Here is a 24,426-nt window from a genome sequence, read left to right as displayed (position 1 = left end):
ACGCGGGGCTGTACAGCGGCGTATGGGGGTCATAGGGCCTGCACGAGGGTGTGTATGGGGTCTGTAAGGGGATAGGTACACATGGGGTGTGCGGGGATGGGCACAGGGCACACCTAGGGGTGTATATGGGGTGGATAGAGCACGGAGGCACGTGTATAGGGGCTGCATAGGGCACGCACGGGTGTGTATGGGGGTGTGTGTGGGGTGTATAGGGGGTGCACAGAGCACGCACGGGGGCTGTGTATAGGGGGTGTATATGGGGCGCACAGGGCTGTGTATATGGGGTGTATATGGGGCACATACAGGGCTGTGTATAGGGGGTGTATATGGGGCACATACAGGGCTGTGTATAGGGGGTGTATATGGGGCGCACAGGGCTGTGTATATGGGGTGTATATGGGGCACATACAGGGCTGTGTATAGGGGGTGTATATGGGGCACATACAGGGCTGTGTATAGGGGGTGTATATGGGGCACATACAGGGCTGTGTATAGGGGGTGTATATGGGGTGCACAGGGCTGTGTATAGGGGGTGTATATGGGGCGCACAGGGCTGTGTATAGGGGGTGTATATGGGGTGCACAGGGCACATACAGGGCTGTGTATATGGGGTGTATATGGGGCGCACAGGGCTGTGTATATGGGGTGTATATGGGGCACATACAGGGCTGTGTATAGGGGGTGTATATGGGGTGTATATGGGGCGCACAGGGCTGTGTATAGGGGGTGTATATGGGGTGCACAGGGCTGTGTATAGGGGGTGTATATGGGGCGCACAGGGCTGTGTATATGGGGTGTATATGGGGCACATACAGGGCTGTGTAGAGGGGGTGTATATGGGGCGCACAGGGCTGTGTATAGGGGGTGTATATGGGGTGCACAGGGCACATACAGGGCTGTGTATATGGGGTGTATATGGGGCGCACAGGGCTGTGTATAGGGGGTGTATATGGGGTGCACAGGGCACATACAGGGCTGTGTATATGGGGTGTATATGGGGCGCACAGGGCTGTGTATAGGGGGTGTATATGGGGTGCACAGGGCACATACAGGGCTGTGTATAGGGGGTGTATATGGGGTGCACAGGGCTGTGTATAGGGGGTGTATATGGGGCACATACAGGGCTGTGTATAGGGGGTGTATATGGGGTGTATATGGGGCGCACAGGGCTGTGTATAGGGGGTGTATATGGGGCGCACAGGGCTGTGTATAGGGGGTGTATATGGGGCACATACAGGGCTGTGTAGAGGGAGTGTATATGGGGCGCACAGGGCTGTGTATAGGGGGTGTATATGGGGTGTATATGGGGCGCACAGGGCTGTGTATCGGGGGTGTATATGGGGTGTATATGGGGCACATACAGGGCTGTGTATAGGGGGTGTATATGGGGCGCACAGGGCTGTGTATAGGGGGTGTATATGGGGTGTATATGGGGCACATACAGGGCTGTGTATAGGGGGTGTATATGGGGCGCACAGGGCTGTGTATAGGGGGTGTATATGGAGTGTATATGGGGCGCACAGGGCTCTATAGCGGCTGCACAGATCCCGTCTCGGCGGTTGATTGCTCACGCCTGGGCCCGCCCCGCCCCTCCCCACGGCGGGCGCCGCTCCCCGCGGCGTTGCGGTGACGTCACTCCCGGGTTGCGGTGACGTCACTGCCGCCGCTGCCTGGCGCGGGGCGCGCGCGGGACGGGGGGGGGCGAGCGGCGGCTCCGTGAGGGCTCCGGGCGGCGGCTCCGTGAGGGCTCCGGGCGGCGGCTGCGGGTGAGTGCGGCCGGCGGGGCCACGCGGGGCCTCCCCGCTCCGGGAGGGGCCGCCCGTGGCGGGGGGAGCCTCGGGATGGTTCCCGCTCTCCCCCTTCCCCCGCGCCAGGGCCGCGGCCGGGCCCTTCTGCGGGCGTTGGGCGCGCACCGGAGCCATCCCGGGCCTCCATCTGCCCTCGGTCAGGGTCCGGCGGGGCCCCTCGGGACTGCTCGGGCGGGGCTGGGCGGAGGCGGGGCCCCCCCGGGGCCACAGCGGGGGCCCAGAGCGGCCTCGGGCCCCGCCGGGGTCGCCGCCCCCCGAGCCGGGCAGGGCGCGCAGCCCCCGGGCCCGGATCGCACCCGGTGCCGTTCTTCTGTCCACGACTCCAACCCGCCGGGATTTCGTCCCGTTTCCAGCAGGATCGCTCCTAAAATCATCTCGGGGGGAGGGGTCCGGCCTGGCGGTGACCCCCTCCTGCACCGGGCTCGCTGTCCCCGGTGCGGGCACACCGCGCTGCGCTGCCGGTGCCCCGGGGGAGAAGGAGCTGCCGGCCCTGACCGGGGCCTCACCCCGTCCTCCCACGCTCCCCTCCCGTTACCTGCCCGCGGCACAGCCCCGGGAGTCGGGAATTGCGGCACCTCCCTCCCGCCTGCCCTTGCGAAACCGGCCACGGTGGTTCCTCTTCCTCCCCCAGCGGAGCGGAGCCGCCCCGTCCCTCGCCACAATCCCTGCGCCGTGCTGGGGGTTCGCTTCTCGGAGCTGCGACCCCATCCCGACCCCGCGGGGTTCCCCAAAACCGGCTGCCGGAGAGGGAGGGAGAGCCGGGATGCGCTGACCCCGCGGCTCCCCCGCCTCCCCTGCCGGGGCCCGTCCGGAGCCTTTTTAAGGCACAAAGGTGCTCATTGTGCCGCCAGCAAATCCCTAATCCCACGCTGGTGCTGTGCCTGGCCTCGGAACGGTGGCGGTGGGCTCCGTGCCTCCGTTTCCCACCGGGAACTGGGTTTGGATCAGCCGCGGGATGCGGACACAGCGCTCGGCAGGGAAACCACGTCGGGGGGCTTCTCCCGCGGCAATCCCGGGGCTGTGCCCATCCCGGTGGGAAGTGCGGAAGTTGGAGCCCGGTTCTCCCCTCGGGCTGGTCGCAGGGATCCGCGCTGCCGGTCGGAGGCAGGACTGGGGCCCCTGTTAATGATCACCCGCTGACCTCTGGGCTGCCGGGAGCAAAGTCCCCCGGTGCCGGAGCCGGGGGCCGGCCGCTCCCAGGGGGATTTCACCGGGAGCTGAGGTGGAAGTTGGGGTGCCTGGTGCAGCCGGGGTGTGGGAGACAGAGCGGGGTGGGATCAGCCGACTCCTCAGAGGTGCTGGTGCCCCCCTCACCTCTCCCCCTTTCCCTCCCCCCAGCATGTTTCAGACCTTGTACAGCTATTTTTGGTGGGAACGGCTCTGGCTCCCGGCAAACCTCACCTGGGCCGACCTGGAGGACCGGGATGGGCGAGTCTATGCCAAAGCCTCTGACCTGTACATCACCCTCCCCTTGGCCTTCCTCTTCCTCATCGTACGGCACCTCTTTGAGACGTGAGTCCCTTCCCTGGGGGTGGGGACGGATCCTGAGCCCCTGCTCCAGCTCTCCCTGTGCCCCGGGGGCAGTGGCCAAACCCCGGGATGTGGCATCTTGTCCTCAGCCTGGCTGGGGGTTACCCGTGGCACCCTGGGGGTCCCGTTCCCCCCCGCCCCCCAACCCCACGTGCCGCCCCTTTCCCCACACAAACACGGCTTTGTGCATCCCCCGCCCTTACCGGGCGTTTAGGGAGCGATTTGTTGGGCAAACAATGGGAACAGACCCGGCTTTGTTGGGATGGCAAGAGAAGGGGGGGGCCGCCCTTCATCGGAGTGGGGACAGCCCGTGACAGAGGGACCCCGGGGGGCTCCCCTGTGGCAAACCCCACCTTGGAGAAGGCACAGCAGGATGGGGAGACCGAGATGCTGAGTGGTTGTGGGTCCCTGGGTGGCTTTGATTTGGGGGCCAAATCATCCAGGTGACAGAAATGGGGACATTGATGTTCCCCACTCCTTCCCCAGGTACGTGGCCACCCCCCTGGCCGGGCTCCTGAACGTCAAGGAGAAGGTCCGGTTAAAAGCCACCCCCAATGCGGTGCTGGAGAAGTTTTACGCTGCCACCACCAAACACCCCAAGCAGGTGAGGGCTGGGGGGGGGTCCCCAGAGGTGCCTGGAGGGGGGGTGAAGGTGCCAGAGCCAGGTCTGTGTGACACGCTGGGGCTGTCCCGGTGTCCCCAGGCCGACGTGGAGATGCTCTCCAAGAAGAGCGGCTGCACTGTGCGCCAGGTCGAGCGCTGGTTCCGCCGCCGCCGCAACCAGGACCGGCCCAGCACGCTCAAGAAATTCCGGGAGGCCAGGTGAGACCCATCCCCCCTTCCTGCCCGATGTCACTGTCCCCTCCACCCTGGGGGGCTCTGGGGGGGCACCCGCTCGGCCGGGAGCTGCCCGGCAGGGTGGGAAGCGCAGGATCCGGGGCCGGTGGGTCCGTCCTCCTCCCTCCCGCTCCCCGGTGCCCGTCTGAGGACCGTCTGCTTCCTTTTTCCAGTTGGAGATTCACCTTTTACCTTATTGCTTTCATTGCTGGCATGGCTGTCATAGTGGATGTGAGTATTGCCGCCCCCTCCCCACGCTCCCCCGGCCCCCCCTGGCCCCACTGACTCCTTTCTCTCTCTGTGTCGCCCTCCTCATCCTGCAGAAACCCTGGTTCTACGACCTGCGGGAGGTGTGGAAGGGATACCCCATCCAGGTGAGCACAGAGCCCGTGGCTTTTCCTGAGCACCGGGATCAGCAGTGGGAGCTGGGGGTGCAGGAGGGTCTCTTGGCACGCGTGGGGGTTTGGGGAGTCCCCCAGGACACCCGGCTGGTGCCCACAGGAAGGGACCAAACCCCTCTGGGGCACACAGAGGACGCCTCCAACCTGTCTCTTGCCCCCAGAGCATGCTGCCCTCCCAGTACTGGTACTACATGATCGAGCTCTCCTTCTACTGGTCCCTGCTCTTCAGCATCGCCTCCGACGTCAAGCGCAAGGTGGGGGCTCTGGGAGGGGGCTGGGAGACACTGGGACATCGTGGCAGGGTTTTCTTCACCCTCGTGGTGGGCGGGAGGGACCGGCTGGGAGGATCTGGGGACGCAGAGGGGCTGTGGGATGGGGGTTTGGTATGGGTGGGATCCGGGCTGCTGTAACCCCCCCCCTCCCAATTTCTGGGCTCCCCTTTGCTTTGGGCACAGGACTTCAAGGAGCAAATCATCCACCACGTCGCCACCATCATCCTCATCAGCTTCTCCTGGTTCGCCAACTACATCCGTGCTGGGACGCTCATCATGGCCCTGCACGACTCCTCGGATTATCTGCTGGAGGTTGGTGTGTCCCTCTCCCCCACTGTCACCACGTCCCCCAGTCCTGTGCCCCCTCCCCAGCTCACCCCCTCTGCCCCCCCAGTCTGCCAAAATGTTCAACTACGCCGGCTGGAGAAACACCTGCAACAACATCTTCATCGTCTTCGCCGCCGTCTTCATCATCACCCGCCTGGTCATCCTGCCCTTCTGGTGAGCCCCGCTGGGGAGTGGGGGGAAACTGAGGCAGGGGCTTGGGGGGGGAGGGTCTCACAGGGGGGTGGGATGCTGGTTCTACCCCTAACGGGAGTGGCTTTTCCTGGCAGGATCATGCACTGCACGGTGTTTTATCCGCTGGATCTCTACCCCGCCTTCTTCGGCTACTACTTCTTCAACTTCATGATGGTGGTGCTGCAGTCGCTGCACATCTTCTGGGCCTACCTCATCATCCGCATGGCCCAGAAGTTCATAACTGGAAAGGTGAGAGGGGATCTGGGCCCTCGGGGACGTCACGGGGGAAAGGACCCACTCGGGGTGGATGGAGGATGGGGCTTTGCAGCTCCTGAATCCCCCCCTCCCGACTGCCCTTGGCTCCCCAGCTCCCGGAGAGCCCTCGGTGGGGAGAAACCACCGTGGCTGCAATGGGGAAACTGAGGCACGGCAGGAAAATGGGGGGCTGCTGGCTGAACCCCCTTTTCCCTCTGCCCCCCAGGTGGTGGAGGACGAGCGGAGTGACCGCGAGGAGACGGACAACTCTGAGGAGGAGGAGGAGGCGGCCAAGAACGGGCCCCTCTCCAATGGCCACCCCGTCCTCAACAACAACCACCGCAAAACCGACTGAGCGCCCCGGACCCGAGAGCTGCCGCCTCCCGCCACCGGCCCGGCCCCTCCGGCCGCTCCACACCGGGACCCCCGGAGCGCCCGCCGGGCCCAGACCCCTCCGGAGCGGGGCCGCAGCTCTGCCTCACACTCACCGCTGGTGCCCTTCCACCTCTCACCTGCTGCCTTAATCCACTGCGGTTCCCCGGGATCGGCAGGGATCCCACCGGGATCGGCAGGGATCCCACCGGGATGGCTCCCATCCTGCCGGGGTGGCTCCTTCCCGCCCCGCAGCCCCTCGGATTGGCTCTGGCCAAAGAGCTCGGCCCCAGCCCCTTGCTGGGTTCTGTGTTATTCCTACTTTCCCAACCATTCCTTCAGCGGGGGAGGGGGAAAATCTCCTTTTCCCTGACCTGTGTCCGGCTGGAAAAGCCGGCTCAATCCCTGCTCCGCCGAACCGGGAGGGAGGAGCAGGGAATTCCTGGGTGTTTCAGTGCCTAAATGATGGGATGACACTATGGAAGTACTTGGGGGAAGGAAGCTGCGGGGGTTGAGTCACTCCGTGTGTCTCACAGAGTTTAATCCTCTCATTTCTCTTCGGTAAATGGATTTTGAGTCTCTCCCTCTCCGTGGCCTCTCCCAGCTTGTAACAGGACAAATTTCCAACTGATTTTTCCTTTTTTTTTCTTTTTTTTTTTTCCTTTCTATTTATTTGGAAGACAGAAGGAGCCAGGCTTGGCTCTGTCTCCTGCATCCCCCCGGGATGCTGCGAGAGCTCCCAGCATGGAGGGTGGGGGGGGGGGAAAAAGGACCATTAACCAATGTCAGACCAAAACGTGTTTTGTTGTTCTTGTTTTTTAGAAAAAAAAAAAGAAGAAATAAATAAAAGGTTAAATATATTAAAAGTTAAAAAAACTAATAAACTTGGGTAAAAAAAAAAAAAAATTACAGGATTTGGGCATATTCTGTGAGTGGCATAATGGCCTTCAGGCCATTTGGGGCTTATTTTGATACAGATCCTTTAGGCAGTGCTAAAAACGGGCAGAACTGAGGATTTTGATGATTTTTATGTATTTTTTTTTTTTCTCCTAAAAGTTCTCCAAATCTTCAGCCCCAGGCTGGAGCTTGGGTTTGGGTTCCCTGAGGAGCTGCGGCCCCGCTGGGATGACAAAGCCTCTATTCAGGTGGACGCTCAGGATGGAACTGGAGCTCTCCAGGAGGCCCCAGAAAGGTTTTATTTTACAAAGAAAAGGTTATTTAGCAAGAAAAAAACCCAACAAGCCTCCCTTGTGCAGAGCTGCCTGAGCTGGGCCGGTGTTGGGCGTGGGGGAGGCGGGATGGAATCGACTCCTCCACCCCTCGCGTTGGGCTTTGCCACGGCAATAATGAGAGAGTTGAGGCCGGTTTGTAAAACTTCACCTTTTTATCAGTTCTCAAGGTGGTTTTTTGAACCTTTTGGATCTGCCCCGGTGCCTTCCCACCTTCCTTCCCCTCCCCACAACCAAAAAACAAAACCAAGCCCCAGCCCTGGGATTGAGCGCGGCGGCCAAACCCCGGAGATTTTTCCGTGTGCGTTTTCCGTGTGGATCCGTGTCCAGCAGCCGGACGGGGCTGGTGGCTGCTCCTCCCTCCCTCCCTCCCTCCCCCGGCCCAGGTGCCCAAAGCCAGTTTGGGGCTGTCCCAGCTGCCACTTCAGTGCAGGAATTGAGGCCAAACTCGGCGTTTTGGGAAGGTTGGAGATGGGGGAGAGGCATGGGATCTGCTTTAAGAAAATTCCAACCCGTTTCTCTGTAATTTTCCCGAGTGGAGGGTTTAAGAGTGTTTGTTTTGAGCAAAGGTGAAGGAAAGGTGAAAATGTGGGAGCTCCTCCTCTCCCTGTGCGTGGGCCCATCAGCCTCTGGCATGTTTCCTGCAAAGCCCATGGAAACAAGGACGATGGCAGTGGTTCAATTGTGTTTTCTCAGGGCTCTTTGCTGCGTCTCAAGGATCAGGGTTGGTTGTTTTTAGTAGAAAAAACACACTTTTATTGCTTTTTAGCAACTAAAAGATACTTTACAACAGCTCACAGGTAAAGACAGATACTTATTTCTTGTCTTTTTTCACTTAAATTCTATAAATCCAGATTGGTCCAGTCTTCCAGAGATTCTTTCCACCATCCTCCCTCCCACTTTCAAGGCCTCAGTCCCAACTGGGAAGCACTTCCTGGGAATACTGGGGAAGTGTTTGCTGCTGGAAAAGGGAGGTTTGTGCCTTACTTTTGGTGGAAAGCTGGAAGAGAGCACGAAAAGCTCCTTCCTTGAGGGAGCCTCAAGGTGAGAGAAGCCCAGGGGTTGGGAATCACCCCCCAACACAGCCAGAGCCCGTTCCTGCTCCGTGTCCATCTGTGATTTTCCAGGTGAATGGGAGAACTGAGAACCTCTAGAGAAGAAACTTTACCCTCACTGAGGGAAAGTGAGCACCAGGCCTCTGGAGAACTGGGATCTGCTGGGAGCAGGGACGGCTCAGAGCAGCCGGCCCCGGCAGTCGATGGCCCCGCAGCAGCACAGCAGCTCCTTGCCCTCCACGCTGCCAACCTCGTAGTTGTAATCCCAGGTCAGCTCTGTGCCGGCTCGGATCCGCCTGGGGAGTAAAAAAACCACATGGGATGGGTGAGGAGACTGCTCCAGAAAAGAGGAGAAAGAGGAGACTGCTCCAGAAAAGAGGAGAAAGAGGAGACTGCTCCAGAAAAGAGGAGACTACTCCAGAAGAGAAAGAGGAGACTGCTCCAGAAAAGAGGAGACTACTCCAGAAGAGAAAGAGGAGACTGCTCCAGAAAAGAGGAGAAAGAGGAGACTGCTCCAGAAAAGAGGAGACTACTCCAGAAGAGAAAGAGGAGACTGCTCCAGAAAAGAGGAGAAAGAGGAGACTGCTCCAGAAAAGAGGAGACTGCTCCAGAAAAGAGGAGAAAGAGGAGACTACTCCAGAAAAGAGGAGGAACTGGGTGATAGAAGGAAGCCACGCTTCCATGGGAGCACTCCAGGACGAGGCTGAAGCAGCCAGAGAGAAAGGGACAAAGTTCCCTGATGAATCATTCCCGTGAGGATTCATCCATCTCTGTGGAGGAGCAGAGAGGCACGTGGCAGGGATTCACCACGACTCAAAGATTTGGGACTCGAAAAAAGCTGGGAATTCGGCTGCTCCGTGCTTCACTCTGCCCTTTGGGAAGGTCTGAAACTGGGGGAAATCACACCAGGATCTCCAGCACAAGACAGAGGATTTCACCTGGCACTGATTTCTCTGCTCAGGAATGATGGGAAACTGGGAATGGGATTTCCAGGAGCAGGGAACACCCAAGCAGGTCCCACCGAGGCTCAGGAATCCTCAGCCCCTCCCAGCACTCCAGGACTCACTTGCTGGCGAAGAAGGCGACCCAGGGGAAGCGAAGGTCGTGGGTGTCCACGAAGACGTTCTGCACGAAGAGGTTTGGGGTGCAGCTGTGCTGTAAAGGCAACAGAAAAGAGCCTGAGCTGCTGCTGGGCAGGGAGCTGAGCTGCCAGCACTGAAGGCAGCCTTTGTAAACAAGCAGCATTCCTGCTCTGCCCGCCGCATCCAGCGGAATCCTGCTGGAACAGGCTGCACGCCCGGGGTGAGTCACAAGATCCACACTCAAAGGTAACGGGCTCTGGAAGGGCTCTGGAAGGGCTGACGGGGCCATTCCCGCTCCCACCAGGCCGCAGCAGCTGCCGTTCCACTCGGGAAGCTTCATCATCCTCCTAACCCTGCTCTTTTCCCAATTCTCCCGTTTTTAGCTGCTCTCGGGGAGGAGGACCAGCCCCACTGAGCCGACAGCTCAGCCCCTGTGCCCGACTCACGTTGAGGTAGCGGCCCAGGTTGCCCTCGAGCTTGGCATCGATGATGTAACAGTTCTCCTCGCCGTCGTAGAACTGCCGCGTGCTGCGGCGCACGGGCCCCGCGCTCTCGCCCTTGTCGGCCGCTGCCAGCGGCGTGGATTTGATGGCGATGCCGTGGGTGGACTTGAGGGCGAAGCCTCGGGTGGATTTCACAGCCACCTGTCTCTTCACGGGACCTGCCAGGAGATGGGACCTTCCAGAAGCTGGGGCTGGTGCTGGTCCCGACCCCGCTCGTCCCCGTTGCGGCTCCACTCGGAGGGTAACAAACGCCTCGGATCCAAAATAGCGCTCCAGGATGGCTCCTGGAATCCACCCGGCCCACCCTGGAGACCCACTGGAAGCCTCGCTGTTGCTTTTTCGTACAATACCCAAAAATATCTGGTTTTGAGGAGCAGATTTTGCAGTTTTGTCTCGCCAAACACACGGGGAACGTTCCAACCTCAGCGGTCGGACGCAGCAGGAGCAGCTGCTATGTGGCCTCATCAGCCCTTCCCGGTGCTTTCCAGCCAAAACTCCTCACCCTCAGCCATCGTCTCCCCCCTCACCTGACCCAGATGATGGATTTTTCTTGTCCTCCCCTTCCTCCTCCTCCGATCCCGAGGAAATGGTCTGGATGTCGTCGCTGTCGTTGGCCCTGCCCGGGGCCTGCCCGTTCTCCCCGTCGCTGTCGGTGCTGCTGGACAGTGTCAGCACGTCCTGGGGACAGGAACAGCTCCTGGTGTGTGCATCCCAGCCTCCCTTTTCCCCAGGAATGTGGTGCTCTCCTCCAGCACACCCCTCTCTGCTCCAGGAAACCCTTGGGAAGGGGATCCCCCCCTCTCCCTGCTCTGGACATGGCACCCCACAGGCCCACATTTGGAACACCCGTGGGGTTTTGGGGGCTGCTGCGTTCTGCTTGAGATGATGCTGGAGCATTAGGTGCTCAGAAGGAAGGGACAAGACCCAAAAAACAAAGATTGTTCCCCAGCATGGCTCTGCCAAACAGCAGCTCCCAGCCGTGCACACCAAGGTGCCAAATCCCACCCAAATTCCACACTCCCCTCTTTTTTTTCCCCGTTCAGATCCACAAAAGACCCCCCCCTCCCCAAAACCCAAAGGAAATCATTGCCCTCCAAGAAATCAACAACTACAACCACAAACCCTGCGCTCAACTGGGAACCAAAAGGCAGAAAACAACCCCAAATGAGGTTTGAGGGTCCCGTTTACCTCCGAGGGGGGCGGCGGGGCCAGGGATCGCCGGCGGTTCTGCAGCATCACTATCCCACTCACCGGCCTCCGGATCCCCTCCAGCTTGGGGGGGCAGGGGTTGTAGCCGTACCTCCTTTCCAGGCTGCTCAGCCTGTGGAGTCAGGACAACAGCGAGTCACGCTTGGATTTCCAGGGAAATTATCCACGGGCAGCAAAATACGATTTTAGGAATCTTACCTGGAAATTTTGGTCGATTCTTCAGGTTCCTGCAAAGGGAAGAAGCACAGAAGGTTGGAATCTCTCCCTTCTCAAGCACTCTCCAGCCTTTCCATGGAATTGCTCCCGAAAATGCCAGCCCAGGAGGGAGACACTGCCTGTCCCCACGCTCAGTGTGACACCCAGTGATGCCCAGCGTGGAGATGCCCCACCCTGGGCGACTCCAAGTGCCCTCCTCCTCAGAGCAGGGGGTGGACAGGGACCACCTCCATGTCCCTGCTGTCCCCAAGCCATGTCCCTCAGGCCCCTGGACAGGAGCATGTTCAGCTCTGCTCACATCGAGCGACTTCTGTAGCCTCTTGTGCCACCAATTCCCTCCCTGGGAGGGGAAAAAGCACCTCCCTTGTCTCACCAGAGATTCAAGGAAGCTGAGCCCCACAATCCCCCTGGATGTGCTGTACAGGGAGAAAAGCCACCGCAGCAGGAGCACCTCTCTGCCTTTGCCTCTCCCATTCCCACATCTCTCCCTCACCTCCTTCTTGGCTGCCTTTGCCTCTCCGTTCAGATCTCCCTGCGTGGCAGCGCAGCCCTTCTCCCTCTCCGCAGCCACCTCCATTTTCACAGCTTTGACTTCTCCCCCTTCGCCCACCCTGAAGGACGAAGCGCCGTCGTTGTCCTGGAAGCTCTCGGCCATGCTGTTGGAGCTCAGCCACGAGGCCACTTTGTTCTTGGAGGTCTCCTCGGACACGGGCAGCTTGCAGGGCAGGGCCGCGGCGGGCTCGTCGTGGCCGAGGGGCCGCGTGAGCCCCGAGTCCTTGGAGGCCGTCTCCGAGAGGCCGTGGTCGCGCTGGCCGCGCGTCTGCCGGCGCGTGGCGTAGCTGCGCAGCACCGAGCTCGTGCTGAAGCTCTCGTCCTTGCAGAAGTTGTCGTCGGAGCTGTCCTCGTTGGATTCCTCCAGCTCGTCCGTGCCCGTGTTCTCGTCGTCGTCGTCGTCGTCCTTGAGGTCCACGCCGCTGTTGTCCGAGGAGCACTTGGCGTCGCTCTCGTAGCCCTCCTTGAAGTTCTCCACGCTCTCGATGTGGTCCAGGTTGGCGAAGTACTCGTCGCCCATCTCCAGCCCCTCTTTGTCAGCGAAGTCATCCGTGAGGATTTTCCCTGGGGGAAAAGGTGGGGGTGGGGGGGGAAGAAAACCAAGTGTGAGTTTTCTGGGAGGACATTCAATTTTATCCTCGCCAAAGCTCACTGAGGAGAAAACAGGGATGACACCACTTCATTCCAAAGCTGGGCTCAGAAAGGACAATGTAACCCTGTTTCTTGATGTAACAAAACCCTGAGGCTCGTGGTTGAGCTAAACCCAAGGTTTTCAGCCAGGAAATCTCTACAGAGCAGCTCAAGCAGAGGCTTGGAAGGGCTGGAGCTGACAAGAGGAGCAGCTCTGGCTGTGCCCGTGGGCGGCTCCATTGCAGAGCCAACGCAACCCCGGCGATGCAACTTCTGCATCCCGTGGGCAGTGCCAGGCCCGGCCCGGTTTGCTGGGCACAGGGGTTGGGTCACCTCAGGGATAGCCCGGGGGGCCCAGCGTGTCCTGTGACACCGGCAGTGCCACCACGAGGATCTCGTGCCAGCGTTGGGCGAGTTCAGCAGCTCAGCTGTCACCCCCCAGGCCCCACAACGGGCACGGCAGGAGCTTCCCAGCCCTTCTGCTGGGCTGTGGAATCATGGAGTCACTGAGGCTGGAGGAGCTCTGGAGTCCGAGGCCACCACCGAGTCACGTCCCCAGGTGCCACATCCACACGTTTTTGAGCAGTTTTGGGGACAGTGACTCCACCACCTCCCTGGGCAGCCAGTGCCAGTGCCTGACCACCCTTCCCAGGAAGAAATTTTCCTGAACGTCCAACTTAAACCTCCCTAGGGAGCTGTGGAGAGCCAGAAGGTCCCCTCCGAGCCTCCTTTTCTCCATGATGAGCACCTCCAGCTCCCTCAGGAGATTTCCAGACTCTTCTCCTTGTCCTGCAACCCCTCCCTCAGCTCCATTCCCATCTCTGGCCACCCCTCTTTCCACGGAAGAGGTTTCCACGAGCGAGGTGAGCTCCCACCTGCGTAGATGCAGACAAAGGAGCCCTTGGCGATGTCATCGAGGCAGCGAATGCCCCAACCTTTGTTCTGGGTCTTGAAGAGCTGCAGGCGCACCTGGAGGCCGTGCTGCACCAGGCGGTTGGTGCACATGTTCACGTTGCACTTGCACCTCTTGTTGCACTCGTAAACGCTGCAAGAGAGGACAAGGGTGACAACTTCTAGGACGACGAAACATCCCCAAAGTCGGTGGCTGTTGGCAGTGCTGGGGTTTTGCACAGAGATCCCAGAGGACCAGGCTTGGAGCAGCTGTGTCTCATGGAAGGGACCTGTGCTCGTGTTCAGATGATCCTTAAGGCCCCTTCCAAACCCAAACCATTCCATGATTGGCAGAAGAACCAAGACCAGAGGCAGGTGGTGACACCTGCACTGGGATAGCGGGGATCAATTCCCTCTCTGATGGATGTGGGGCTGGTTGAGGGCTCTGCTCACCCTGTTGGGAGACATTCCTCCAGCCGCTTGTGCTGGTAGCCCGAGTTGGGGTTGATTTGCCCTCCGGGGGTGCAGCCGCTGGCCTGGATGGTCAGCTGGTGACAGGCACACCTGGATCTGCAGAGAGACACAGGAAAACGCACGAGTTACACTTCTCACATCGGTCTGGAGACAGGAAAAGAAATCGAATCTTTAGGCAGAGATGGGCACAAAGGGTTTGACTCGGAATCAAACCACGAGAAGTTGTGGATTTCTCATCCCTGCAAGTGTCCAAGGCCAGGCTGGATGGGGCTTGGAGCAACCTGGGATAGTAGAAGGTGTCCCTGCCCATGGGTGATTTTTAACGTCCCTTCCAACCCAAACCACTCCACAATTCCACGAAACCTGCATGGGTTTAAATCCCAAAACAGATCCACCTTGAGGCATTCCCTGGGCCACCTCACAGAACCCCAGCGCCGTCCCCTCACCCAGGAGCAACCACCTACTTGTCTCTGCAGCCATCCTTGCAGTCACAGCCCACGAGGAACTCCCAGCTGGTATTGATGTACACCCCCTTGCCGGGAATCCTCTCCTTGCTGTAGGCCACTTGCGGCGGCGGGGTGTTGTCGATCTCGTTGACGCACGACAGCGGCACGTCCTCCTTGCCCTTGGTGATGTCGGCGATGTAGTAGTAAGGCTTGTAAGGCTGGAACTTGCGATCCACCAGCACGTAGGGATCCAAGCAGAACATCTCCAGGAACAAGAAGTCGCAGTCCGTCTCGAAGAGGTAGCGCTCGATCTCCTGCATGGAGCGCAGGCAGAGCCCGCAGGGGGTTTTGTAGAGCACGTGGAAGCCCATCTTGCGGTTGACGCGGCGCCGCGCCGTCATGCGGCGGAAGTCGTAGAGCAGCGGGATGAGCAGCGGGTTGCGGCTGCGGTACTGATCGCTGCGGATGGGCCGCACCCGCGACAGGCACGTGTAGCTGCACACGTGGGGCAGGTAGAAGAGCTTCTCCAGAGGGGCCCGGTAGGATGGCTCGTTGGGAACGCGGTCCATCATCCCGTGGAAGGGCTGGGAGGGAGCGCTGCTGGGGAGACTGTGGGTGTGGCGATGCGATAGCTTTATTGTGTTTTTATAGAAGTTTTCTGTACCTCGATGGTTCATCCCTACCTTCCCCACTCCTGTTCCCAGCTGGTTTGCCCCAAACCCAAGCCGCTCCCCCAGTGTTCCCTACATGGTTGTTCTCTTCCCCTTGTTCTAGCTCTTTCTGTATCAATCAGCCAAACCCCTCCTGTTGTTCCCGAAGGTCCAGTGTCCATCATCTGAAACCTCCCAGTTTACCCTTATATGGTCCCCATCAATCCCCCAAGACCCTACCCCTCTAGATACCTCCCCCTTTGGAAATCCCCTAAACCTCGATGCCCCATTGGGGTATGTGATCCCTTTCCCTCCTCCCCTTGGGGCTATTGGCCCAAGGAAATGTCTATCCTCGTCCATATCCCTCCCTTAGAGATTTCTATTGGTCCCCAGTTAAGCCATCCCCATTGTACCACCTCCCTTTCTAAGAGTTTCCCTGGAGCTGCTGGAGGCCTGTCTCCTGGGGGTTGCCTCCAATAAACTTGGATTACCCCCTGTGGCAAGCCTCCTTGCTACTTTTTATCCTCTCCCTCATCCTGACTGCTGACAGCCACTGTGCCTGGAGCTTCAGCTCCCCTGGGCAGAGCTGAACTCCTGAGGAGCAGCTTTAAAGCTGAGAGCCTCCAGCTGCCCCCCACTCCTGGGAGGAGTTAAGGAAGGGTAGTGCAGAGTGTGGGTGGATAGAGGCTGGATACGAGCAAAGGTGAGCCCTGATGGGCAACAAGCAGCTGGCTTAGAGCGGCCACAGAGTGACCAGCAGGAGCTGGGTGGTGGGCAGGCATTGGAAGGGGCTGCCCAGGGAGGTGGTGAAGTCACCATCGCTGTAAGTGCTCAAAGCACCCGCGGATGTGGCACTTGGGGACGTGGCTCGGCGCTGGCCCTGGCAGTGCTGGGAGGACTCCATGAACTCAGAGGCTTTTGCAACCTCAGTGATTCCACCGGTCCATGATCTGAGCTGCTCAATCCCCACCAGGAACCCACCAGCACACACAGACCCCAACACCCCAGACTCGGGAAGAGCCGTGGATGTGTCCCAACCAGAGCTCTGCTCACCGGTGCTGCGGGGCCGGCAGGGCCCTCCCGGCTGCTGGGGCGTCGCTGAGGACGGGGGAGGATGGGGACGAGTGCCCGGAGCCCACGGAGCCAGGACGGAAGGAAGTGCTTTTCTTGGCCACCTGCTTTCTGCCCTGGGCCAGCTGGTTGTCGGAGCATCTGCGGGAGGGAAGAAGGAGCTGATTTGGAACATGGGAAAAGCAACTGGCGGGAATCAAAATAACGCTGCCCCACGGAATTCAGAAACCCAGGAGAATCCCAGCAGTGGCTTTTTTTCCTAAGAAGTGTGAAAATCAGCCCATTTCCGGCTATTTCTGCTACAGCAATGCCAGAACCACTCCGAATTTCAGAACTCGGCTACAAGTGACTTCTGATTTTGAAATAAGAAAAGGGTTAACAAGTTTGGCCCAAGGCTTTCATCCTGGGAAGCTGGACAAACCAGGCCATGAAGAAAGCCCTGGATGAGCAGAAACCAGAGTTTCCAGAGGCTCAACCAGGCCTGAGTGGGAGGAACAAATCCAGAGGATTCTCTTGCAAGGACTAAGGAACAAGATAAGATTGTGCAAGGGAATGTAATAACATCCCTGATGAAAGAGCTAGTAAGGGCTCCAAAAAAACAGGTTCTCAACCCATTTCAATCAACTCCCAAGTTTCCAAACCATTCCAGGAGGTTTTCAACCCATTTACACCAATAAAACAGAAAAGCACCCCAAACCAGCCGCTGAAGAGGAAAAACAGTGAAGTTATTGGGGAGAAAGGGAGGAGACAAGGAGAGCAGGAAGGGATGAGGGCTTCTGCCAACAGCTGCCTGAAAGCAAAGTGTTCAAACACATCTCAAAATTAAGAGCAAGAGGAAAAATGGGCTTAAAGCAGTCAGAAGCGGTGACAACACCGAGAAGAACTTGAAAGGGTGGTGGTGGGGGGGGGAAGAGACCCAGGCTTTCCTCAGAGGAAACAAAACACCAGAGTGAGGAGACTGTTCTTAGTTTTAATAATGTGAAATCCAAACGTTTGAACCCCGCAGAATCCCTGGGACCAGCAGGGGACACGGCCACGGCCGGGCCTGCTGCTGCTTCCTGTCCCCGTTCAGGAGCAGTTCGGATTTAAGGGCAGGGAAGCAGCTGCACAAAAACCACGTCCTAAAGCCAAGCCCTCCATGGGGAGAAAATTCCTTGTGACCACTGCAAGGCCTGAATGGGAAAGGATTCGGTGATGATGACAGGGCTGCAGGTTCAGCTTGGTTGTCTTGGTGTCGTGACACAGTGCCCACGGTCCCAGAGCGTCCCAGTCCCAGCCTGGCTCTTCCCAGCACGTGGGGGGCCTGCAGGGGTGGGGGCCCAGCTGTGCATTCCAGGAGCTCCTTCAGCATCCAGGATTTTCTTTGGCGTTACGGAAAAGGTGACGTTGTTGTGGTTTCCACTCCCAAACCCTGGTCAGACCAGCACAGAGGGAGCGTTTCCAGGGGTAAATTGGGTTTATATTGCACTGCTGCTCGCAGAGGAGCCCCTCCCCGAGGAGACTTCCAGCTGAGGCAGGTGGGGTTTGAGCTGCTGCTACACCTGGAAAGCCTGTGGGGAGTAAAGGTTGACCTCCTGCACGGGCTGCTCACACCTGGGACACGTCCTGCCTCCCTCGTGCCCCACCAGCAGGGCACAGTCACAGCAGAAGACGTGCTGGCACGGGGCCAGGCGGCCGTAAACCCGGACGGGAAATCCACAGTGCTGGCAAAAATGAACCGGGAGAGCTTCTCCCTCTGCTAAAAAGTCCCCGAGCACATTGCCAGGTTCCCTGGTGTCCTCCAACATGCTCCCTTCATCACCGAGCTGAGTTCCTCCTTCCTCCAGGCCTCCTTCAGCCTGCGGCTCCGGGAATGTCCCCCTTGGGCCCCTGGCAGCGGCTTGGCCGTGGATTGCTCCGTGCCCACCGGGACCGACCACTGATCCCGAATTCCCAGCGAGGTCAGCGAGCAGGTCAGTCCAAGTGGAGGGACACAAGGCAGCCGGGGGCCAGTGCCTGGATCGTGACACGAGGGAGCAATTCAGATTTTGGGAAGAGAAGGAGCAAAGGTCTAATTTGGAAAGGCAAATGCGAAGCTTTAGCCCTGAGGAGGAATATTTGGCTGGGGGAGTGTTGGCTCTCAGCTCCCGCCCCTAGTTATTCATCCAGCAGCTTTAGGTAAAAGATTTCCCCCAAAATCATGACTAAAGCCATGAAGGAAACGTGCACCTGAGGATTCCTCTGCACAGAAAAGGTGGTGCCTGAGAGAGCTGAGCGCTGGAGAGAAGCAAAGAGGTGGAAGGTGCTGGAGGTGACTCGGGTACTTACTCCATCTCTGCAGGCTGAGGAGAGGCGAGGCGGGCAGCTGGAGGCTGCTCCGGAGTCTTGTACTGGGGACCAGCTCCTGCTAAATCCTGGGTGTACTGGACCACAGGGCCCTTGCTCCTCACAGCACCTGGTGGGGAAGGTGAAAAACCAAAGAGTCAATGGGAAAAATCCCTGATGTTTATCTAAAGTTGGCTGTACGGGCTCCACAACACTGACGTGTGCCTGGAAGGAAGCGAAACGGAGGGATTTGGGATTAACGGTGGGGCATCACCGAGCTCGGAGCACGGCAACTCCTCCAAAAGTTCTGACAGCTTCACCCAAGTGCAGTTTGGTTTTGTGGCATTATTCCAGGAGAAAAATCCCACTGGAAATCTAAATGTCCTATGCCAGAGGAAAAAAAAAAAAAACCTGGAAATCTAAATGTCCTGTGCCATGGGAAAAGACCCATTGGAAATCTGAAATCTCCTGTGAGAAGAGGGAAAAAAAAAAAAAACCAAACAAACCAAAACCTGGAAATCTGAAATCTCCAGGAATTCTGCTAAAAAACCCACCAAACCCAAACCACCCTCCACTTAAATCCCAGGATCTACACGAAACCAAAAGATGCCACCAACCAACATTGGGACGAGTCCTGGTTTGCCCACTTTGCTTCTTTTCCTGGGTAGAAGCTGTGGAAGTTTTCATGCTGAACATGGGCTCGAGGCGTGTGGAACCTCGGTAAATCCACTCACAACGTTTATCCTCCTGAGGGAACGAGAAGGGAACGCTCACAGTTCCCGTGGGTAGAGCTTCCTGAGGTGAGACACAGAGAGAGCACACAAGGAGAAAACAGTGAGTATTGACAAGCAGCAGAACCACTCAGTTATTTATGTTGGAATTTCTTAATTGGGTATTAGGGAGCATTTCTTTGTGGGAAGGGTGTTCACGCCCTGGCAGGCTGACCAGGGCAGTGGTGGAGTCACCAATCCTTGGAATTGTCCAAAATCCCTGTGGATGCGGCACTTGGGCACATGGTTCAGGGCCTTAGGATGCGAGATCTCAGAGCTTCTTCCCACCTCAAGGTTTCCATGATTAGCAAGGAGCTGATCAAATCCCCAGCCTCAAATTTAATCCTAACGAGAGAAGGGGAATTCCTACCAGGAAAAGGATTTTGACCAGACTTCCATCCACTTCTTCCACTCTGGATTTCCACCAGGTGCCTTCCCACTCGGTTTTGATCAGCTGCCCATTCTTCAGCAGCACCATGGGCCGGTTGGGGTAGGCAGTGATGTATTCCTCGATGAAATCCCGGCAGGAAACATCCTCAATGTCTTCCCAGGCTTTTTTCACTGTTTGGAACGGGACACGTGGGAGAAAGGGAAGAGGACAAAAAACAGAGAAAACATTTAATTCTTTTTGCGTTTTTTTTTTTTTTAGGATATCCCAGGTGGATTTTTACATAAAGTCAATCAAGGGGTTGTATCCCCAGGGCCGGAATGTTGGTGGTGGGACATCCTGAACCCACCCTGGCAATAAACCAGGATTTCAGATGTCTTCAGGCTCAGCACCAAAAGGGACACACCCGTTTTTGCACCCAGGCTCTTCCAAAGCCCCAAAACCTCTGCAGGCCAGCAGGGACAGGGATCACTCACGTGGCCGGCAGACCGGGTACAGCTCCCACTCCTTCACGTACGACGCGTAGCCGTCGTCGAAGAAGATCAGGAACCTGGAAAAACCCAACGGGAATTAGGAATGGGAGTCGAAGAGAACACAGCTTCGCATCAAGGAATGGAAGTGGAGAACCTCTCCTGCTGCTCCTGGAGACATCCCAGTCCTGGATGAAGAGCCCCAGACTCTCCCTGTGTCTCCCCATGGATGCTCAAATGCTTCTCAGTAGTGCAATTCCCACCCAGGCCCTTTCCCTCTGCTCTGAATCCCCTCTGTGCCTCAGGAAAAGGAGATAAAGGAAGGGAAAATGCTGGATTGCTCCTGGTTTCTGCAGGGAAGATGGATAAGGCACCCACTCAGTGCCTCTGAGTGACGACTCCAGGCCCTGGAGCTGTACAAAAGCTGCAGGATGAAGGATCAGCATCACAACCAAGAGAAAATTTGCGATTTGAGCATCAAATTTTCAGTTATTTCATCATTTTCAGTTATTAAACACGGATCAGATAAAATCCAGCACAAGTTACAGCAGATCCAGGGAGATTCAATCCTTTATCAATCTCTTCAGGAAGACCACAAGCCTTTATCTTAATACACCAGAGCAGCCCTGCCCCTTCCTTATTCCCAAAAAAAGCTGCTCCAAACCTGCTCTTTCTCCTCCTCAACTGCTTTGGCAACACCGCTGCCACTCTACCCTCCCAGGGCTCCTATTTCCTCCCACTGTTTCATGCCTCAAGGAGCCCAGACTCCACATTTGGCTGATAATTTGAATCAATTAGCAGATCTAATTCCTGACTCATGGCCACGAGCAAGAATGGAAGCTCCACACCCTGAGTTTCAGAGATAAGAAAGATGAAGAAAGTCAGAATCGCCTTCCTGTGGAGAGCACAATTCAGCACCTCAAGGGTATTCAAAGAAACCTTTTGTTTTTTTGGCCTGAAAAAAGTAAAAAAACCCAAAAAAACCAGAGAAGGGGGCAGGTGACCATGGGAAATAAGGAATACCTGTCTTTATTCTTGACGTTGGGGGTCTCAGCCACGATGCCAGCATAGAGCCACATCTGATTGCCATCCTTGTACCTGGCCACCACCCTCCTGCCCACGTGGTGCCTCTCGGCAGAGGGGTGGTAATCGTAGGCAATGTGGTTGCCCGAGAGCAAACTCTTTCCTTTATTATCAAACTTCACCTTGTATTTCTTGCCAGCACCTGGAAAGACATTTTAAGGCAAAGGGGAGATAAATAAAGGGGAAAACAAACAAAAGCCACGTGGATTTCACAGCAGAATCCCAACGCTCTGGGTCGCTCTGAGACGGTTTATTCAGAATTAACTCAGAAGTCATTTAAAAGCCTTGCAGGAATTAATTTGGAGAGTGAAGCAGTGGAGGTGTGTTGCTCCCACAATCCCTTCCAGGTGATAGCAGGTGCTCTGACACCCTTTAATCCAGGTTTCCCACCCAAAATCCCAGGAAAGCCCCGTGCCTGGCACATACCGACCGTCTGGATGGCAATCAACGTCCCCTTGTGCCACGTTTTGGTTCTTTTTTTCCCCAAAATCCTCATGCCCACTTTGAGGTCCCCATCAGTGTTGAGGTCATTCTCAGGGGCTGCAGGGACAATGACGGGCTGGGCAGCGCCAGGAGATTCCTGAGGGGGTTGTGCATCTGCCAAGGAACAACAGCAGAAAGTCAGTTCCAAATCACCCAAAGCCCCCCTTTGCACATGTTCTGGAAGGAGAATTCCTGCTTTCCTTCCCCTCAGGCAGCCCAGGTGCCTCCCTTGTTCTGGATGGAGACAGCTCCATGAAAAGCACGAATGTGGAATCGATATGCTCCAAATGAAAACGGTAATTCGGAATCAAGGAATATCAATGGAGCTTTCCAGCAGGGAAAGGGGATCGTTGTTTTCCTATTTTGGGAGCTCCCACACCTTTCTGTGCTTCCTGCAAGCTCGTTTTCTTGCTGACAGCATCCATGAATTTCGCAACGTCCCGGGCAGATTTCCTCATGGCAACCATGGCTTCCCGCAGCTGCAGGAAAGAGAAGGGAAACACGGAAAAACTTAGGGGTTTTTAGCACCAAACACAACGTTGTCTCCCAGGAAAACCCCACGTGAGGAATCATCTCTAGCCAGGGCCTCCTCACTCACCAGACTCTGATCTCTGGAGATTCTGGGACTGCTGCTGCCTGTGAGCGAAGAGAAAACAGCGGTTTAGGTGGGAAAAAACCCATCCTAATTAAACCACAGAAAGAAAAGGGAACAGGAAAAAGCACCCACCCCAAATCCCCGCCAGGAAACCCACCCCAACAAAGCTTTCCCCTCAGCCATCCTTCCTAACGCGGCATCACTCGATGGGGACAACAGCGAGGCAGGTGGGACAAAGGTGAAACCCCAGTTTGGGACTCCAGGAATCCTGGGATGCCAACAGCATCTGGCAGGTGCTCCCCTCATCCCAATCCCTCCCCTGGCACAGCTGGGGACACTGAACTGCGCTTCCAGCCCGAGTCCACGCTCATGACGTCGTCGTCCTCCTCGTCCGGGATCTCGATGACCTCGGCGGCCGCCGGCGCCTCGTCCTCGGAGCTGCTCTCCCGGTACTGGAGGCCGATCATGGAATACAATTCCTTGGCCAGCGTCTCGCACTTGTTGATGGCCCTGCAGGAGGGAAAACAGCTGTGCCTCCTGAATCCTGCAGCGATAGCCAGGAGCCACGCCCGGCCACAGGCAGCTGAGGGGAAGTGGCCACAGGAAGGGCTTCAAGCCTCGGGTGGTAGGGGTGTAGTTGTCAGTGTCCCTCATGAACCACGCACACCGTGGCTCTGCCCTGAAGGGAATGGGAAGACCCTCCCTGCCCCCAAATCCCCCTCCTCGGAATTCCCGGCTCGCCCCAGGCTCACGCACCTCATGGCATCGTCAATGAGCTGGTCGACGTGGGCCACCTCCTCCTCCTTGTGCCTCATGCACTGCTCCAGCTCCTCCAGCTGCTGCTTCCTCTGCCTCACCCACTCGGAATTCTCCACTTCTTTGTCGATGATCTCCTGCAGCTCCTCCATGGAGATTCCCAGCTCCTCCATTACCTCCTGCTGCAGCTCTTTGATGTCCTGGGAATCCATCTCCTCCATCACCTCAGGGTACTACAGGTGAGGGGAGGCACAGGAGGAAGACGAGGTGAGGAAGGGAAGGTTGCTGAGGGAAGGGAGGGAGGTCATGGGAGCTCCTCCACCCTTTCCCACCTTCCCTTCCTCCTCCCCTGCCCCCATATCCCCCCACAGCCCCTCCATCCCCTCACACACCTTCTCCCCTCCCCCCCCATCCCCTCACAGCCCTTCACGACTCCCCCCCCCCCCCCCCCCCACCCCAGGTCCCCTCAGCGCCTACCAACTCCCCTCAACACCCCACACCGAGTCTCCCTCATGCTCCCACAGCCCGGTCCGTGCCACCCACCCGCTCACAGACCTTCACAAGCCGCCGTTCCCCTCAGTGCCCGTCCCCTCACCCCTCACTCACCGCCGCCGGTCCCGGGGAACCGGAGCCAGAACCGGGCGGGCCCTCCCGGACGCCGCGTGACGTCACTTCCCGCGCGCGCCGCCCGCGCTGCTGCCCCCTGGCGGCGGGGATGGCCCCGGGGGGGTGTGTGAGGGGTAGAAATCCCCCGAAATTCCCGAATAAATTCCTCTGGAATCGGGGAATCCACCGCTGTCCCCCGAGAGCTTCCCGGCCCCGGAAGGTGCGCGTAGGGATGCGCGTAACGGGAAAGCCGCAGTTGGTTCCCGAGGCGGCCCCGGAGCCCCTCGGGAACTGTTTGGGGTCGTTGGAGCCGTTCCTGAGCCCTCACGTTCAACCCCCAGAAAGTTCCTTTTACCGACACCTCGGAGGGGTTTGTAACACGGCGAGGGACGATGAGGGGAAATGGGGGTCCTGGAGGAAGAGGGGGAGACCCAAAAAGGATGAGGGGAGGGATGTGCTGAGGGTCCTGGCAGCTCTGAGGTAACGGGGCCTGGGTGGTGGCTGGGGGTGCTGGGGGTTTGTTGGAGCACCCTGAGGAGTTTTGGGGGGTCCCAGAGGGTTTGGGGGGGGGTCAGTTGATGGGCTCCTCGTCCCAGGTGGAGGTGGGGATGGCGCTGTAGGGATCCACCACGAGCCGGGCGCAGCGCACGGTCATGGCGAGGAGGAAGAGCCCCAGCAGCACCACGAAGGCCGTGGCCACGGCTTTGTCCACGTCCATGGAGGGCAGCACCGTGGGGGACTCCATGCAGGGCACCCTCTGGTGTCTCTTTTCCACTCCAGAGACCCCTCAGGTGGGTGTCTCTATGCTCCAGGAACCCTCAGGTGTCTCTTTCCCAGCTCCAGAGACCCCCTCAGGTGGGTGTCTCTATGCTCCAGGAACCCTCAGGTGTCTCTTTCCCAGCTCCAGGGACCCTCAGTTGTTTCTTTCCCACTCCAGAGACCCCTCAGGTGGGTGTCTTTTGGCTCCAG

The 24,426-nt window shown here is 58.0% G+C and overlaps 3 protein-coding genes across 8 annotated transcripts; 1 reads left to right on the top strand and 2 right to left on the bottom strand.

The window, feature by feature from the left end:
* The first annotated feature begins 1,658 nt into the window (after nt 1–1,658).
* On the top strand, nt 1,659–6,757 carry CERS2 (ceramide synthase 2). Of its 2 annotated transcripts, none has more exons than XM_048288574.1 (11): nt 1,659–1,766; nt 3,147–3,320; nt 3,825–3,942; nt 4,042–4,160; nt 4,349–4,406; nt 4,499–4,549; nt 4,738–4,830; nt 5,032–5,160; nt 5,243–5,349; nt 5,463–5,616; nt 5,849–6,757. In XM_048288574.1, exons 2-11 carry the CDS (start codon nt 3,148–3,150, stop codon nt 5,975–5,977), a joined length of 1,131 nt encoding a protein of 376 aa, XP_048144531.1. In that variant the 5' UTR covers nt 1,659–1,766; nt 3,147; the 3' UTR covers nt 5,978–6,757. The 2 variants fall into 2 exon arrangements, with proteins under 2 accessions (XP_048144531.1, XP_048144532.1); XM_048288575.1 differs by lacking the exon at nt 1,659–1,766 and adding an exon at nt 2,564–3,042.
* A 1,195-nt stretch (nt 6,758–7,952) lies between these two features.
* SETDB1 (SET domain bifurcated histone lysine methyltransferase 1) lies at nt 7,953–23,530 on the bottom strand. 5 transcript variants are annotated; one of them, XM_048288444.1, is made up of 22 exons: nt 23,458–23,530; nt 22,852–23,084; nt 22,439–22,605; nt 22,099–22,136; nt 21,880–21,979; nt 21,444–21,614; nt 20,958–21,159; nt 19,941–20,014; nt 19,447–19,637; nt 18,924–19,101; nt 18,310–18,436; nt 15,985–16,143; nt 14,300–14,890; nt 13,815–13,931; nt 13,346–13,515; nt 11,782–12,404; nt 11,271–11,299; nt 11,052–11,184; nt 10,391–10,541; nt 9,807–10,021; nt 9,345–9,433; nt 7,953–8,574 (listed from the first exon to the last, which is right to left on the bottom strand). In XM_048288444.1, the coding sequence occupies exons 2-22, from the start codon at nt 23,070–23,072 to the stop codon at nt 8,457–8,459; spliced, it is 3,864 nt and encodes a 1,287-aa protein (XP_048144401.1). In that variant the 5' UTR covers nt 23,073–23,084; nt 23,458–23,530; the 3' UTR covers nt 7,953–8,456. The 5 variants fall into 5 exon arrangements, with proteins under 5 accessions (XP_048144401.1, XP_048144403.1, XP_048144404.1 ...); XM_048288446.1 differs by having other exon boundaries at nt 23,407–23,489; XM_048288447.1 differs by lacking the exon at nt 23,458–23,530 and adding an exon at nt 23,395–23,416.
* A 498-nt stretch (nt 23,531–24,028) lies between these two features.
* Nucleotides 24,029–24,301, bottom strand: CTXND2 (cortexin domain containing 2). The gene has a single exon (XM_048288624.1). It carries the CDS (start codon nt 24,200–24,202, stop codon nt 24,029–24,031), a length of 174 nt encoding a protein of 57 aa, XP_048144581.1. The 5' UTR covers nt 24,203–24,301.
* Nucleotides 24,302–24,426: the final 125 nt, after the last annotated feature.

The sequence above is a fragment of the Corvus hawaiiensis genome, chromosome 29 (assembly GCF_020740725.1).
Source record: "Corvus hawaiiensis isolate bCorHaw1 chromosome 29, bCorHaw1.pri.cur, whole genome shotgun sequence".
Lineage (NCBI taxonomy): Eukaryota > Metazoa > Chordata > Aves > Passeriformes > Corvidae > Corvus > Corvus hawaiiensis.
This window is presented reverse-complemented; position numbering and strand designations above follow the sequence as displayed.